The 17999-nt window shown below is 38.3% G+C and overlaps 1 protein-coding gene across 2 annotated transcripts in view; it reads right to left on the minus strand.

The window, feature by feature from the left end:
• Positions 1-17999, minus strand: part of LOC148070191 (sodium-coupled neutral amino acid transporter 3-like) — a 42311-nt gene that overhangs the window by 22342 nt on the left and 1970 nt on the right. The window contains exons 2-5 of one of the 2 annotated variants that reach the window (XM_087799985.1): positions 6092-6290; positions 5174-5188; positions 4468-4552; positions 4288-4403 (exon numbers count right to left, since the gene is read on the minus strand). In XM_087799985.1, the coding sequence (XP_087656111.1) occupies positions 4288-4403; positions 4468-4552; positions 5174-5188; positions 6092-6222 (347 nt within the window). In that variant the 5' untranslated portion in view covers positions 6223-6290. The remainder of the gene's footprint in view (positions 1-4287; positions 4404-4467; positions 4553-5173; positions 5189-6091; positions 6291-17999) is intronic. The other variant, XM_087799986.1, reaches the window with a different exon arrangement.

The raw sequence follows: 17999 nt of genomic DNA on the forward strand, positions 1-17999 counted from the left end.
TTAGAGGGATGGAAGGCCGGAAAGAGGGATGGTTGGAGGGAGGGATGGGTAGAGGCAGTGAGGAATGGATGGATGAAGATTGGGAGGGAGGATTAGATGGAAAATGAAAGCGAGTTGAAAAACCACTTGTGTCGCCTCACACTAATTGTGTTTGTTTGTTGTCAAATCTCCCTCATTGTGGGTCTTTTGTTTCTTGTTATGAGCACGAGTTCACAGGGAGGTAATTCACTGAAGAAATTCACGGAAATGTGGATCAAACTTTGATAAACAACCGAAGTCAGCACGTAAACATCAGCAGCAACACACACAGAAATAAAACATACTGCGATTCAAATGGTTGTATTTTAAGGATTGGCCATCTTTATGGCATCTAACCGGAGGATGGATTTCAACCTCCGGTCTAAGTCGGTGTCCTGGAGAGCAGGTTCTAGATCCCGGGTTGAGTTGGTTCAGAAGGGCAGACGGATTAAATACATCCAGTCACACAACTCGGCTCAAATTAAGAAGCTTTCTGGGACACAAAGGTAAATCCTGTGGACACGACCCCCTCCGAAATCATTATTGTCCTCACTTTTACTTTAGGAAATTAACACATTATTAACTCACTTTATTAACAACTTGGAATGTGACATGATCTTAAATTATATTTTAAAAACATAAACTAAAACGGATTTTTTGAAAATGATACGAGGATACTTTGTTTATCATTTAATTGCACAGATTTGAAAATAGTGCATTTGTTTGTTATTTTTGAACAAAAGCACCCATTTCTATCATCTTAAATGTGTATTTTTATTTAATAATCGTGACAAACATGTTTGAAAAATCTAACAGATGTAATGCTTTTTGGCAAAATAATTACAATTAGTAAAAACATGGTAAAAATATGTTGATTATTTCATGGGGCAAAATGTGACATATGTTTATAATTGATAAGATATGTTACAGAAGTTTGTATCATTTTGTGTGTTTGTGCTAAATATAATTATCATTTCTTATTTAGTAATAACACAAAACTAAATGTTAACTCAGACATTATTTTAGACGAGTATGTTAAAGTTATTGTGCTTCATATTCCTCTGGTCTCTTGAATTAGTTAGTGATACTCATCCATCCATTCATATATCCATCCATTCCTTTCTTTCTTCCATCCATTCATCCTTTGATCCATCCCTTCTTTCCATCCAAACCTCCTGCCCTCGTTCCCACATCCATCCTTACCTCCCTTCATCCAACCACCCCTCTATCAATCCATCTCTCCCTCCTTCTCTCCATCCTTCCATCTATCCGTCATTCCCTCCATCAACATTCCCTCCCTCCTACCATCTCTCCCTCCCTCTCTCTATCCCTCCATCTACCCACCACTCCTTCATTTCATCAATCCACCTCTCTCTTTATTTATATTTTATTTATTTATAGTATTTAAAAATAATAATAATTTGTTGTTTAAGCGCTTTGTGAACCTGGTCTAGAAAAGTACTATATAAATATAATTACTTACTTACTTTATCCATCCTTTGTACCCCCATCCATTAATCCCCCCCACCTTCCATTTTTCCATACCTCCCTCTGTCTCTCTCTTCATCCTTCATTCATTGCCTCCATCCATCAATCCCACCCTCCTTCCCTCGAGCCATGTATCCCTCCCTCCCTCTCTCCATAATTACATCACTCCTTCTCTTCATCAATTCATCTCTCTCTCCATTCATTTATCCCTCTGTCATTGCTTCCATCCATCCATCCCTCAGCACCGCCATTGATCCGTCCATCACACATCCAAACATTTACAGAAACATTTCGCTGCATTTTCACCAAAAACACCAACAACAATGCAAGCAAGAAACGTCAACTCAGCATCTTGGAAAAGCAACAGATTATTCATTGAACTCAGATTAACTGTAAAACCTGAGGCATCATAAAACTGAACTGAGAGCTGCTGAACGCTACATCTGAGCGAACAATGTTTCCACATCCTGACAACGTTACATAAGACAGTTTTTGTCATTGACATTTTAAATCTTGCAGCGAAGTAGCAAATGATCTTACGTGAATGTAGTTATTCTGAATTATGATTCTAATTCTGATTCTGAAGAATCTTACTCTGAAGAATCAATACAATTACAAGAATGTTTACTGGAGCAATAAATCTGGATTAACATCCTAAATATAGCTCCAAACAAGGTTTTTCTCTATTAATCCATGTTAAGTAATCTGCTAAAAAGCACAACAAATGTATGCCAATCATTAAAATAGAACATTAGATTTATCTTGAACATTATATTTGGTGAAAAATAAATGTAAAAAATAAACTCACTCGAGTACAATACACAACGTTCCTACATATATTGCTTACTATTTACATAAATGTATGCCTCCCTCACGCCTTCCTAATGAGATTTGTAAAAGTGTCTTAGTTGGCCGAAGAAAAGAAGATATTCTACTGGAACGGGTGTCTTCGGAGAGAAAACGCTGAGCCTCTTGGCATCTGATAAGATGGGGGGATGATTGATGGATTTATGGATGGATAGAAACACGGATGTATGGGGCAGAGATGGAGGGAGACATGTATGGATGGGGGGAGGGAGAAAGGGGTGGATGATGGATGGAGGGATGGAAAGATGGATGGATGGATGGATGGATGGATGGATGGATGGATGGATGGATGGATGGATGGATGGATGGATGGATGGATGGATGGATGGATGGATGGATGGATGGATGGATGGATGGATGGATGGATGGATGGATGGATGGATGGATGGATGGATGGATGGATGGATGGGGGAGGAAGGGAGAATGGATTGGATGGATGAATGAATGGCTGGAGAGAGGGACAAATGGATTGAGGGATGGATGAAGAGAGGGATTGAGGGAACCAGGGAGAGGGATGGATGGGTGAAGAGAGTGAGGAAGGGATGGATGAATAGAGGGAATCAAGGGTGGATGGATAGAGGGAAGGAAGGTTGAATGGATAGAGGGAAGGAGGGAAGGAAGGATGAATGGATAGAGGGAAGGAGGGAAGGATGGATGGATAGAGCGAAGGACGGAATGATGGATAGATAGAGCGAAGGAGGGAAGGAAGGATGGATGGATGGAGGGAAGGAGGGAAGGAAGGTTGAATGGATGGAGGGAAGGAGGGAAGGAAGGTTGAATGGATAGAGGGAAGGAGGGATGGAAGGATAGATGGATAGAAGGAAGGAGGGAAGGAAGGATGGATGGATAGAGGGGAGGAGGGAAAGGTAGATGGATGTTAATGTCAGGGAACAACAGGGATAAATGAATAGAGAGGGAAGAAGGGAGGGGAGGTTGGATAGATAAAGGGAAGGATTGATAGGTGCATCGAGGGAATGTTAGAGGGATGGAAGGCCGGAAAGAGGGGTGGTTGGAGAGAGGGATGGGTAGAGGCAGTGAGGAATGGATGGATGAAGATTGGGAGGGAGGATTAGATGGAAAATGAAATGGGAAGAGGGAAGGAGGGAGGGATTGATGGATGGATGAATGGAGGGAATGAGGGAGGAAGGGATGAGTGGATGGATGAGCGAGATGAGAACGGGGTCTAGAACTTCAGGTGGTTGACAGTACAATGGAGTATAAGGTGGTCGCCTGGACCTTCTACCTCTTCTAAAGTCTACTGTCGTAGATGGTGGGGACCAGCATGGGGAAGTACACTTGGACCAGCAGCTCCAGGTCAAGATGTACTAAATCGACCTTCCACCTCAGCTGTAGGGTATCTGGGGTGACGAGCCGGGCTAAGAGTTGGAACCAGGGATTAGCTGGAGACAACCATGGTTTGGCAGGAAAGTTCACAGGGGTTTTTATAATGTGGCAGGAGACCCCTGAAGATGTTTCTAGATCATGGAGCTTACGACACCATGACGCAGTTTAGGGGTTTCTTCCTCGTGTACGCACAACAAAAGCTATAAACTGCTATATATATGTAATGTACATCTAGGTAGGCTGGTTATATCAACACCACTCAGGGAAAGCACTTGAAGCTGCCAAATGAGGTGGAAAACCTTCATGGAACACACATCAGATGGATTCTATTTTTGCCTCAATATGTTAATCCCCCTATTTAGCGAGAGCATCCACGCCCACCTCTGACGCTGGTTATTTTCTGCCTCCGTGAGCACAAATTGCCTCCCTCAATGTAAATGATGGTTATATATGTGGACCCTTTATAAAGCTGTTCATGCGGGAGTCATCAGGCGAAGATTATTCAACACAATTACACGTCAGGAGTGTAACGGAAGTGAAGGATCAACACATTCAGGGAAGGATACCTACAGGAACAGCAGCACGCCGGTGTTGGCCATTGCATAGGCGAGTCCCAGGATTCCGCTTCCCATGATCGCGTTTCCCAAATTGAACACCGACATCCCGAACGAGGTTTTTCCTTCAAACTGCAAGAAGAGAAGAAGAACCGCGATGAAGCGTCGACTGACGACGACGTTCCTTTATACGTACGTCTGTGAACGTTGGCGTTTTCTTGTCCTCCAAAAACTCCTGGCCCTCGGGTAGACTGGCATCATTGTTCCCTATCGTGGTGGGACTTCGAGGAAAGAATGGATTACGTGAGAACACATGACTTAGAAAGCATTTATTGATTTAGGATTAGGGATCGGTACTGCTACTCTGTAGGAATGGCAACAGTAGGAACCAGACCAATAATTTCGAGGCTGAATTTCAGTTGTGTTTTTATTTCCCAATGGAAACATAATCTAGAATTCATTAATTTTCTACTGCTGATGCCCTTATAGGGTTGCGTAGAGTGTGTGTATGAATAGTTGTGTGTCGTAGTCCCTGTTCTGCCTTTCACCCAGAGTAGCTGGGATACACTCAAGGCCCCATCGAGACCCTAATAAGGGATATAGTCATAGAAAATAAATAAACAATTGAAAAATTGGGCCTCAAAATAATACTCATAGAGCATAACACAGACAATGTAAGTTACAATGGTAACAACTTTCAAAGCTGTCAAAATGTTTTGTATTAAAGCTTTAATTTTGAGCTGTTTTTTGTAGAAAGTTTTCATGTGTTTATTATTTTTAAGAGGTTTTGTGCACTGATTATTATACGCCATATAAAAACGTACATTATAACAATTCGAGCTCATCTAAACACAACAAAACATTTGACAGAACTGAAAGTCTAAGAACCGTATTTTAAGTACCTTGGATCCTGGGCTCTATTGGGTACATTCATAATCCAAAGTGAGCACAAAGTAGAAAAATAATACGATCAGTGCAAATGTCATAAGAAAATCACATGATTTCACAACTTTTAATTGTGTCATAATTTTCTGTATTACTAGATAGTCCAAAACCAAATATCAATATAAAAAAAAGGAAAATGTTTGTTTTTCTTTTAAGATAAACAGGGCAGTTATTATTTTCTGATTCATCTACGATGCTTACAATAAAAACATATCTAATAAATAATTGTATTTTATAATCAAGGCTATTTCTAACTCAGGTTGTGAAGTAGTAGGAATCAGTTCAGAACCATTTATTATAAATATATAGTAAAGTCAAATCTGCCCAGATGTATGAGTTGAATCATTCTTCAGTCTGAAGCCTTTAAGATTTACAACGTCTAAATCAAAGACAGTCCAATGACGGCTAACAAAATGTATTAACAACAAATTTGTTTAATTAAAAAATAAAACAGAAAGATAACATTACAAAAGCAAGAGCAAACAGCCGGAACGATATAGAAATATCTTTTAATTTAAGGGCCACTTAAAATGATATTAAGCCGCGATATTATCTTTCCTTCTTTCCTATGTCAGATGGTTAAGGGAGCAAGATAATAATATAAAATGTCATCATTTATATGACTTTGATTATATAGTGAAAATGAAAGATTTACTAAGCACATTATATTCATATAATATTTGGCCCAAATTCACAGTTAACCGAACAAAAATCCACTATTAAATGAAACAACTCAAAGTAAATCAAATTTGGATAAAAGACAGAATAAACTGTATTGACAAGTACTTACCTCTTGTACCCCTGAAGCTAATTCAGTTTGAGACTAAACTTATCAATACAAAAATAAACCTTTAAAACAAAAACTGATGACTCACTTTTCAGCATCGTCCACCGTTTTGGCCGACGCTGTGATCTCCTCTCCAGCGTCGTGTCCTTTCCCATTAGGGATGGCATTGCCCTCAGCGGGGGCGCTTTCCACCGTCTCTGCTGTCGTGTCCTCGCTCATCCTTCTTCTCTTCGTTCTCGAGCGTAAGGATGCACTCAATGATGTTCCCTGAAGAGTCCTTTAGGAATCTGTGGGATGAAAATAATAATAATAATCAGTATTAATCACTATCTGATGATAATGATACAAGACTTTGAAATACCATAGTTGTCTTTTTTGGCATTTTTCTGTGAGTTTGTGTCTTTTAAAGGGTGTGCATTAGCAAAAATCTGGCAATAGGATGTGTTTCAAGGTACAGGGACAACAATACAGTATTGTGATACTGTAGGAAGTATCATAATTTGCAAATTGTACATGAATCTTGACAAAGTCATAACTGCTTTCATTTGTTTTGAAACAAAACCCTGATATAATCCTCTTTTTGTTGGATCTTCAGGTTATTTTCATAATTTAATAAATTGTTAAATTATAATTGGGGATCATCCTACACGGTTCTAGGAAAAAAAAGTATAGTTTGAACATATTGTTTATCCCTATTGTAATTTTTTTACCAATTCCAGAGTCGTCCACTACCGCGGAAAATTCCTTGTATGTATACCAATATGTATATGTGCGAATAAAACTGCTCTATATCCTGAAATCAATACACTTAAAATATATTTTTTATGATACCGTACCAATATACAAAAGCACCATATCGATGATATTTAAAAACATTTATTTTTATTTTTATTTCCATTATATTTATTTTAGAGTTTATATTACCACTTAAGTGTTTATAAAATACATTTTTATTTGTATTTAGAATTAACAATTATTTTTGTGTTGAATTCAACCTCCGGCCGCTAGATGGCAGCAGTCATTACATCATGCGTAGCTTCAGGAACAACGGAATCCCGCAAGATCCTATGACCAATGACTGAGGACGAGAGGATACAGTCGACTCCAGCAGCTTTTTAAGCTGATCTTTGGACGTATTTCGGTTTCAAAACAAACGAAAGCACTTACAACTTCATCAAGAATAATGTGGTCTTTGAGTCAAGTACTTGACAATACTACAAATATATACTTGTACCTACAGTATCACAATATATCGTACCGTTGCCCCTGTATCGTAAGATATCGTATCGCTAGATTATTGCCAACAGAAACCCTCAATGGTTCCTAACAAATTATTCTTTTTTCAAGTACAACCATTATAACCATGAGTACTTTAGATGAATTGTGTTTGGATTCCTGGTTACAGAACATCAAGGTTCCGGCACCAGGACCCAACAGGAGGTAAATTAAGAGGACCTCAGCCTGCTTCCCATCAAAGTGACAGGTTTTGTCACTTTTTAAAGTTTATTTGCGGATCAACAGAGATGTCGACGCAAACAGGAAGCGGACGTTGTTACTTAACTCGGCCACACTAGGATTTGCGTCAATGCCTTCTATTCCTCGGTGCTCCGGTGTCTTAGCCGGCCCGCTGGGCTCTGAGGGCCTGAAGAGAGAAGGCCTTGTGACTTGTATCTCCTGGATGCAGTCGACTAAAGCCCGTATCTGGCGGGCGGTGAATGCGCGTCTATACTCTGCAGCGTAAACAACAGTGAAGGCCATGATGGAGAGCATGCTGGGGGTCATTTAAAGGAACACACCCTTACAAATAAGTACCCCCCCCCCCTGCCCCTCCAACATTGACATGTGAAGACAAGAACCAGCTAGGACCAGCTACAAACCAGTTCTTTGTCCCACCACTTTCCTGCTTGTCACTTTTTTCTTTTCTACCCAGAAGAAAAAAAAAGGGGGCTCAGAGTTGAAACAATGCTCAGGACTTTGTGTGAGACCATTCTTGGCAACGGGTCAAGATTCTTCCTGCGCCCCGATCCGCTCAAGCCCGACGACATTGCACTCCGATTGGTGTCGCAGCCCCGAACATATGCAGCGTGAGGTCAATCATTTCTTGACTTCATCTCAGCGGACCGGTTACCCCTGCATCAGGACCATGTTTCCACAGAAGCCCAGCGAGGCTTCTCCGTGTCTCCGGGTGAAGCCCCGGCAACGTGGCCGGGCAGCAAAGCACATTGCACAATAGTGCATGTTGTGCGGTATCCTGGGAACCGGTTGGAGAACAGGAGAACTATTGTGCCAGGCATCATTATACTGCCTAGGGCCCCCCCCTCCCTCTTTGGCTGTAGTTGGTCCGGCCACTCGAGAGGCTGAAAAGGTATTTCACTGGGCTCCAATTAAAATGACGCCACCTTGGACCGAGCAAAGGCCAGCGTCCTTTCTTCACCAACAGTTGTGGAAGAGTTGCTGACAGTGGCGTTGGCCCAGCTGGAGCCCCACAAATCACCGCACTGAACGGTTCGCTACCGACATTGTCTCGGAATCTAGTGTCGACGGAAGGTGGGGAGTTTTTCTCGAACAATACATGATGAGCTGAGCCACTATATGGACTCCAGCTCCAGGACGGTTCTTGTGGACAACTTGGGTTTACAATTACAAATCTGAGCGTGCAGAAGTCTGCCAAGCAGCTCATTTCCAACCATAATTACGTTTCTCCTAATATTCATTGATTTTCGTCATTTCAGATGAACCCACAACAAATCCTCCAAAAGATTTTATGGCCGATTACGTAACCTACAATGGGGGAGAGAATTGGGTTTGTGGCTTCAGATACATTAAAGGTATCAGATGAGTAAAAAACTAAATATGAAAACAATTGTCTTTATTATGAAGGAAAAATATATATAACACATACTTAAGGGCATTTGTACGGAGCCCCGGAAAATGAGATGGTAAAAAAATAATAATACGTCATCAGCCAGTCTAGCTCATGGCTACACTATACATTATCTCAAGATTCCAGGTTCGAGACTCGTCTAGATATTGTCATTTTTACGTTATCGTTTTTAAAATCTCATTGTGATGTAGAGAGTTCAATATTTAGGTATTAGTCTCAATAAGAGACATTTTTTGAGGGATAACTAAACATTAAATAACAGGCCCACTCTCGTTTTCTTCTTTTTTTATATAATAATATAATATTTATATTACATTGTTTGTGGTTTCTAGTGAAGATGCACTTGTTTATCTGGGTGAGCAAACCGAGCGCACCTTCACTAAAATCACAACCAAAGTCCCTGTTTCAAAGTTGGTCCTGTATAAATATTCAGCTTTTTAACAAGAATGCAATTTAATACATATTTTCTAGTCTAAAATATGGTAGTAAGATTAGGGTAGTACTTTCTTCAGAATAAACTCTCCGATGTCAACCATGTGAGAATGTAAATAATGTCTAAATGTCATGTCCAGGCTCTGTATATTCAAAAGTGTAACTTTATTTTTTATTTGTATATTATTGTAGTGGTATAGTATAGTAAAGTATAGTATAGTAGTGGTATGTATTGGCAAGGATTTCGATAAAAAATTGTACGATACAATATACTGTGATACTTTAGTAACAAGTAGATATTCGTAGTATTGTCGAGCACTTGACTCTGGTGTTGCAGAATTTAAAGACCACATGACTCTTGACGAAGTCAGTGAAGTTTTCTTTTGAAAAGAAAACATTGTTTCTGCTTGAGAAGAGTGTATCCTCTCGTCCTCAGTCATCGCCAGGATCTCGCAGGATTTCATAGTTCTTATAGCTATGCAGGTTTGCTGCTGGAAGTATAATTGCAACAGAAAAATGAACAAATGGTGTATAAATATTAAAAGTTTTGTAAATAAAAATTAATTATTTACTACCATTATTTAAATATAAACCCTCAAATAACTAAGATAAAGATCTAATATGCTTTGAAAGCCAAATAAATCGACACAGCGCAGTCGAATATTGAAACAGTATCATCAGAGAAATATCGTGACAAATCGTTGCATCAATTATTTGTGTTTTTATAATTATTTAATTGAACACACAAAACCCCTTTCACTTACATCTGTAATGTTTCATCATTCACTGTGACTATATGAGCAATATATGTTAGTTTGACTGTAAACAGTTTGAAGCTTATTTAAATTTTTATAAGTACTAGTATCATTTCAGACGAAAAAGCCGATAGATAGTGAGTCGTGGATTGAATCCAAACATCCTCAGAACTCCAGGAGAACGTGATCCTCGGCACGTTTGCTCTGACGTCAGTGACTCTGCTGACGGACGTCATCCTGCCAGGACACCCAGAGAGAAGCTCCGTATCCTCCCTGAGAACTTCATCCTTAAAGCTGGAAAATATATGCTTTCGCTCTCAACAATGAAAAAAAAAAAAAAATACCCAGAAGGCTTTGTATGTGTGCGCCGAGTAATCCCACTTAATGACTTCCCTCGACGATCCATGACATTCCCACATGAAGACGAGCTGATGAAAGTCTTGTGATTATCAGGATTCACTCGAGAGCTTTGGTGTCGTCATGTCGGTTCTTTTCTCACGTTTATGTAAAACACACTCGTGATTCTAGCTTGTATTCGTAAAGAGATACGATTATTAAAACAAATACATCCAAATTGTTTCTTATTAACAGGGACATTAATGTGATCGTAAAGAAAAACCAGATCCAGCTTCAGTTCTTCTATAAGTGCTGCGTTAAAAATAGACTCACGACCCACGGTTACACAAAGCTGTGTGTTTAAGTGTCGGAAGATGCGTCATCTGTCCGACGCAGGAGGAAACACTCGAGCATCATCTCTCTGTGCGACGACTCTAACCAGTTCAAATCATCTGAGATCTACGTTTATAGGTATGAACGACGCTTTTATCAGTTCTCGCCCCTGAGATTAGCAAACAGGAAGAAGAGCAGATTAGCTGCAGACGGAAAGATTTATACGTCAGATTGTTATGCTGCAAAATCCTCTGAGCCTTTTCATTCATCCCGCGACGGAACTAAGGAGAAAACAAAATGAACAAACTGTGTCTTGTGCCTTTGGAGTCTATATCTTTTCAAATTCCATTTAACACAACAAAATGTTGTTATTTTTAAACATTACTGTCATTTTATCAACATATTTTAAAACGTATTCTATATATTTTTTTATTAATTGTTCTTTAAATTGTAATGTTATTATATAAATACGTGAATTCAATGATGGCTAATTTCTATTTATAATAAATAATACATATATATATTGCGAAAAAAATACATGATTATACATTTTTCTTTTATTGTTTGCGCCTAATAAATAGATTGACTGAATCACATTGTTCTATATAGTATTAAAATTGATAATGAATATATATATATATATATATATATATATATATATATTTATAGAGAGAGAGAAATATAATAATATTGAGCTAGTTTACAGTCGCTTAATACTAGGATTGACCACATCACATTATTGTATTAAGTATATAAATGTATCATAAATATATATATATAGAGAGAGAGAAATATAGTAATATTGAGCTAGTTTACAGTCGCCTAATACTAGGATTGACCACATCACATTATTGTATTAAGTATATAAATGTATCATAAATATATATATATAGAGAGAGAGAAATATAGTAATATTGAGCTAGTTTACAGTCGCCTAATACTAGCATTGACCACATCACATTATTGTATTAAGTATAAAAATGTATCATAAATATATATATATAGAGAGAGAGAAATATAGTAATATTGAGCTAGTTTACAGTCGCCTAATACTAGCATTGACCACATCACATTATTGTATTAAGTATATAAATGTATCATAAATATATATATATATATAGAGAGAGAAATATAGTAATATTGAGCTAGTTTACAGTCGCCTAATACTAGCATTGACCACATCACATTATTGTATTAAGTATAAAAATGTATCATAAATATATACAGTATATAGAGAGAGAAATATAGTAATAATGAGCTAGTTTACAGTCACCTAATACTAGCATTGACCACATCACATTATTGTATTAAGAATAAAAATGTATCATAAATATATATATATAAAGAGAGAGAGAAATATAGTAATAATGAGCTAGTTTATAGTCACCTAATACTAGCATTGACCACATCACATTATTGTATTAAGTATAAAAATGTATCATAAATATATATATATATAGAGAGAGAGAAATATAGTAATAATGAGCTAGTTTATAGTCGCCTAATACTAGGATTGACCACATCACATTATTGTATTAAGTATAAAAATGTATCATAAATATATATATAGAGAGAGAGAGAGAAATATAGTAATAATGAGCTAGTTTATAGTCGCCTAATACTAGGATTGACCACATCACATTATTGTATTAAGTATAAAAATGTATCATAAATATATATATATAGAGAGAGAGAAATATAATAATATTGAGCTAGTTTACAGTCGTAGCGAATCATAATTCGAAAGGAAGTAATTTTCAGAAAATTGGGGGGAAAATCCTCAAAAGCATGAATGAGTCCAATTTTCTTCTTTTTTTTTGTTGTTGTTAATATTACATGTGACGCACCAGCGAGCGACAGCCTTGTGACTCACTGACAAAAAGTGATTTATTTATAGAATGTCACGCTCTTACTGTCGCTCTGGCTCGACTCACGCCGCGGACACTATGAATCTGGCAGCGACGCGGAAGCAGCAGCGTCATCAGATTAAAAGAAGAGTCAGCAGTTCAGAGGACGGTTAAACACTGACAATCATGAAGTTCAAATGGAATATATTAAATAAATCACTGTTTTTCACCATCTCAACTTCTCCCTGTCACTCATCAAAATGATCAGAAGGTTATTTCTTAAATAAATATGATTTATAATTATTATTATGTCCCTAAGAGTGTGAACAAATGCATTGATCGAGAACTGTATAAATTCGTGATCAATAAATCTGACGTACATGTTTGTAAAAGAACAAATTAAGAGAGAAAAGCTGTTGTTAACGCCTCCAAATATTTGTCTTTCTTTTTAAAAATGCAGCTTCTTTACGAGGTTTTGAAGAACATCTATCCCTCCTTTACCAACCGAACCAAAACTAAACCTGGAGTACTGAGGCTGATAGTATAAAAAACAATATATATATATATATATATATATATATATATATATATATATATATATATATATATATATATATATAAACTCTATTTAGTGAAGACTCTAAGGATTGGTCCATACAATACTATATTTAATTTCTACCTAAAAAGCAATCGACACATGTAATTGATTGACTGGGCGGCAAAGCATAAAGGGAACCGATCAGCCCATTGGTACCGAGAGGGTTGTTGTTGACAGAGATGGATGGATGGATGGATGGATGGATGGATGGATGGATGGATGGATGGATGGATGGATGGATGGATGGATGGATGGATGGATGGATGGATGGATGGATGGATGGATGGATGGATGGATGGATGGATGGATGGATGGATGGATGGATGGATGGATGGATGGATGGATGGATGGAAAGATAGATGGATGGAAAGATGGATGGATGGATGGATGGATGGATGGATGGATGGATGGATGGATGGATGGATGGATGGATGGATGGATGGATGGATGGATGGATGGATGGATGGATGGATGGATGGATGGATGGATGGATGGATGGATGGATGGATGGATGGATGGATGGATGGATGGATGGATGGATGGATGGATGGATGGATGGAAAGATAGATGGATGGAAAGATAGATGGATGGATGGATGGATGGATGGATGGATGGATGGATGGATGGATGGATGGATGGATGGATGGATGGATGGATGGATGGATGGATGGATGGATGGATGGATGGATGGATGGATGGATGGATGGATGGATGGATGGATGGATGGATGGATGGATGGATGGAAAGATACTTTAGATGGATGGATGGATGGAAAGATACTTTAGATGGATGGATGGATGGAAAGACAGATACTATGGATGGATGGATGGATGGATGGATGGATGGATGGATGGATGGATGGATGGATGGATGGATGGATGGATGGATGGATGGATGGATGGATGGATGGATGGATGGATGGATGGATTGATAGATAGATAGATAGAACTTTATTGATGGCACCTTACAAGCAAGGTTGTATTTGCAGGTTGAAATAAATGTTGTTGAATTAAACTAGTGAAAAATATACTACTTCACAGATTTCGTTAATACGGTTTAAAAGTGCCATAAATGAGGGACCACTGTATATACAGTATATGTCAGGGTTATCAATACAAACATTTCTAATCGCTAGCGATAGTCATTTTTTAAACCAGAAGGATTAAGAAATACATTTTTAAGAAATATTTGTGTCAAAAAAGAATAATGCAAACATAAGGAAGGACCTCAGGTTAATACACAGTCTTGCAAAAAGAAACTGTTTGATAGTTTCCGGTCTCAGGTTGTGCAAAAAAGAAAGAAATAATAAAATAAAATTACACTTACTATCCATACTTTAGAAAATAAGTCAATTTTTTTCCCAGATACAACATTTTAGTATCGATACTTTTGACAACCAAAATACATAAAATATATATTTTCAACAATCAAATTTTCTTAAAGAATATTAACATAATAATAATAATTGACTGCAGGGTTTGAAATAATCTGACCTCAGTGACGAGAAACAAATGCTACTATATTATTGAACAATAAGATACAATCTGCTAACTGTTGCATAATCTGCAATCTGGCCTGGTCATGCGGCACAAAACAATGTTCCCCTCTCTCTCTCTCTCTCTCTCTCTCTCTCTTTATTCACCCCCTCGCCCTCCTTATCATAATCTGTGGCCGGAGAAGAAAGGAGGTGCATCATGTGGAGGGATGAATGCAGCGAGCTGGAAGTCCAGCTCACGCAGTGTTTCGACCACCATGGTGGATGTTACACTGCTGACTCTGTCACATGCCAGGAGAGCGTGGAAGTCCAGATCTCATGCAGCAGAGATCTGGCTCCGTAAGCTGCTCTGTCAAGGGTCTAATGAAAGAGCCGACGCCGGATAATGAGGGACGAGTAAAGGGCCGAGCTGGAAGTGATGACTCTGGGATTAGAAATTGCTCGGATATTTGTCCGATCTTTAGGTGAAAAACGGTTCAATTCTTCTTGAAAAGTTTTAGCTGCAACTCACACCGAGAGATGTTTTGTGATGAGACTGAACACATGATCTCTTAACTCTCATTATTATTTGTCAAATAAAAGTATTATGATCTCTCAGATTACATATTTATCAACACAACAAGAAGTGTCGCGTTTTGAAGGTTCAGCTGATCCGACCAGCCACCAGGTGGCAGACTTTTATTAATTGGCCATAAAAAAATAAAAAAAACGTGAAGTAGATTTTGTGAAGTAAAATAATACATAAATTCTGTGAGAGAGAAATCGCTACAGAAATATATTGCAATCATTTCTCGCAATACTGTACCATTATTTAAAACCACTTTATTTATCTTTTTTTTATTTCAAATCTTATTTGAATCAAAGTTCTATTATAGTTTTTTAATAAAGTCTATTCAAAGCGTTTGTTCATGTTTGTGACGCAATTAAACTTCCGGCCACTAGATGGAAGCAGTCATTACGTCCTCCGCAGCTAAAGAAACAAGGAAATCCCACAAGAGGGTGACTGAGGACGAGAGGATACAGTCGACTCAAGCAGCTTTTAAAAGCTGATGTTTGGACAAATTTTCGTTTACAAAAAAATGAAAGCAGTGACGAATTTGTCAAGAGTCATGTGGTCTGTAAATTCTGCAACACTAGAGTCAAGTACTCGACAATACTGCAAATATATCCTTCCTACGGTATCGCGATATATCGCAATGTATCATATCGTTGCCCCTGTATGGTGATACTTATCGTATCGCTTAATTCTTGCAAATAGACACCCGTCATGTTTGTGTTGTGGAAACTGTATCACGATATATCGTATTACTGCCCCTGTATAGTGTATATCCATCATAATACCAGGTACTTGCCAATACACACCCCGATGTTTTTTCTAACTGTATCCCAGTTTGTCGTAGAGTTGACGATGTAACTTTTTACGTAACTTATCGCAGGATTCTTGCCAATGGACGCCACTAATTGTTTGTTTTGTGCAAATACTGCAACACCAGAGTCAAGTACTCCACAATACTACAAATATATCCTTGTTCCTACAGTATTCCAATATCTTGTATTGTTGCCCTGTATCATAACACGTGCGTAGCCTATCGCTAGCTAATTGTATGCCAACTTATGCCCCAATTTACGACTGAAAAAATGTATATACAATTTGATTTAACAGTAAATTTAGAAAACAAATGTACTAGCTACCGTTTTCGAGAAATACTTCCAGCACAAGCTCGAGGAAGAGTTCACCTAGTTTGTCCACACAAAGAGCGTAAGTGAAACATCTGTGTATAACTCCAAGGCCAGCAAGTGTATCACATTCTTGTGTCTTGATACGCTCGACAATGTCACAGTGGGAAGCTCCTCTCCACACAGCGAGAGACAATGAACTCTCGGACGGAACAATCCCTTCGTGTTTTCCTTTCATTCCCACGTAGGTTAAAAACCCAAAACGGCCGCGGGGCTAAGAAAATATATTCCACACGAAGGCGGTACTTTGAAGAAATGAATTAATGATAATATAATGTATCTGCCGACCGGTGTTTACACAACAACGACGTCCACCGAGAACTTGTTATATATCGTTGATGATGACGATGAACTGAGGCTAAAAGTTCAAACGCAGGATGATGTGGAACAGAGAGGAATCCTTCGTTCATAAAAGAGAGAGAGAAGAGAGGACCAGAAGTGTCCTCTCTGGTCCGTCCAGACCTGCTGGTCACATGCACCTGCCTCCAGCCCTTTAGAAGATTCATTTCACTGCACTGACCACGACTGGTGGTGATGCCTGACGCCGCTGGACACTAGAACTACACTCGTCAATATTTCTAGTGTAGCTATTGATTTGTGTCTCCTCGTCTGGACTATTTGTTTTCGTCTGTCTCGCCTGCAGTTGATACAAAACTCTGCAGCGAGAATTCTGACCTGCTCTAGTAGAAGAACTCACATTTCTCCTGATCCTTAAGACTCTTCACTGGCTGCCAGTTTCTTTCAGGATCAACTTTAAAATTCTGGTTCTTACTTTCAGATCTATTGATGGTCAGACCTTACATCAGTTGATCTGATCCAGCCTTACACCCCAGCTCGGGCTCTGAGGTCTGTGGATCAGAATCTACACTTTGAAACTATCTTTTCCTTGATTTTCTGAGACTCCTGGGTTTGTCTCTATGTTGTCTTGACCTTTAAAGTATATATTTCAGTTGATTTGATTGTTTAAGCGCTTTGTGACCCTGGTCTAGAAAATACTCAACAAATACAATTTAATTACTTACTTACTTACGATACGAGTAACTCACGATTCCATACTGTGACTACATTAGGTCCACGATAATGATAATATCACGATATCTACAATATTCGATAGATTACAAAGCACTTCTTCAACGATATATGCGACTGAAAAACATAAAACACCTTGTGTATTCATTCAAAAACTCAACGTACAAATGAACAAACACTGTACAGTTGCACACATTTGGGTGCATGGATATGGACAACATGTCTAATGTAAACCGGAACAGTTTCTTCTCATACGGTCAAAGGTCAAGTAATTCAAAAGTGTGAAGCTTCTCCTTGTTGCCTGATCATTTAGGTCTTTATTCCTCATAAGAAGTATTATAGAAGATACTGTGCTAACAGCGTTAGCTCTCATTTTAGCAATACCCACCAAAAGAAACAAGTTATTTTCTGATTTAATACAAAACAACGACCGCAATTAGAAAAATGTATGACGTGACAAGAAGATATCGAGTAAATTACTGCAGTTACTGCAATACTACCCAAGTAGTTTCCTAAATAAGCTGTAAAATTCAAAAGTATTGATTCTAAG

This window comes from Callionymus lyra, chromosome 10 (genome assembly GCF_982586985.1).
Source record: "Callionymus lyra chromosome 10, fCalLyr1.hap1.1, whole genome shotgun sequence".
Taxonomy (NCBI): Eukaryota; Metazoa; Chordata; class Actinopteri; order Syngnathiformes; family Callionymidae; genus Callionymus; species Callionymus lyra.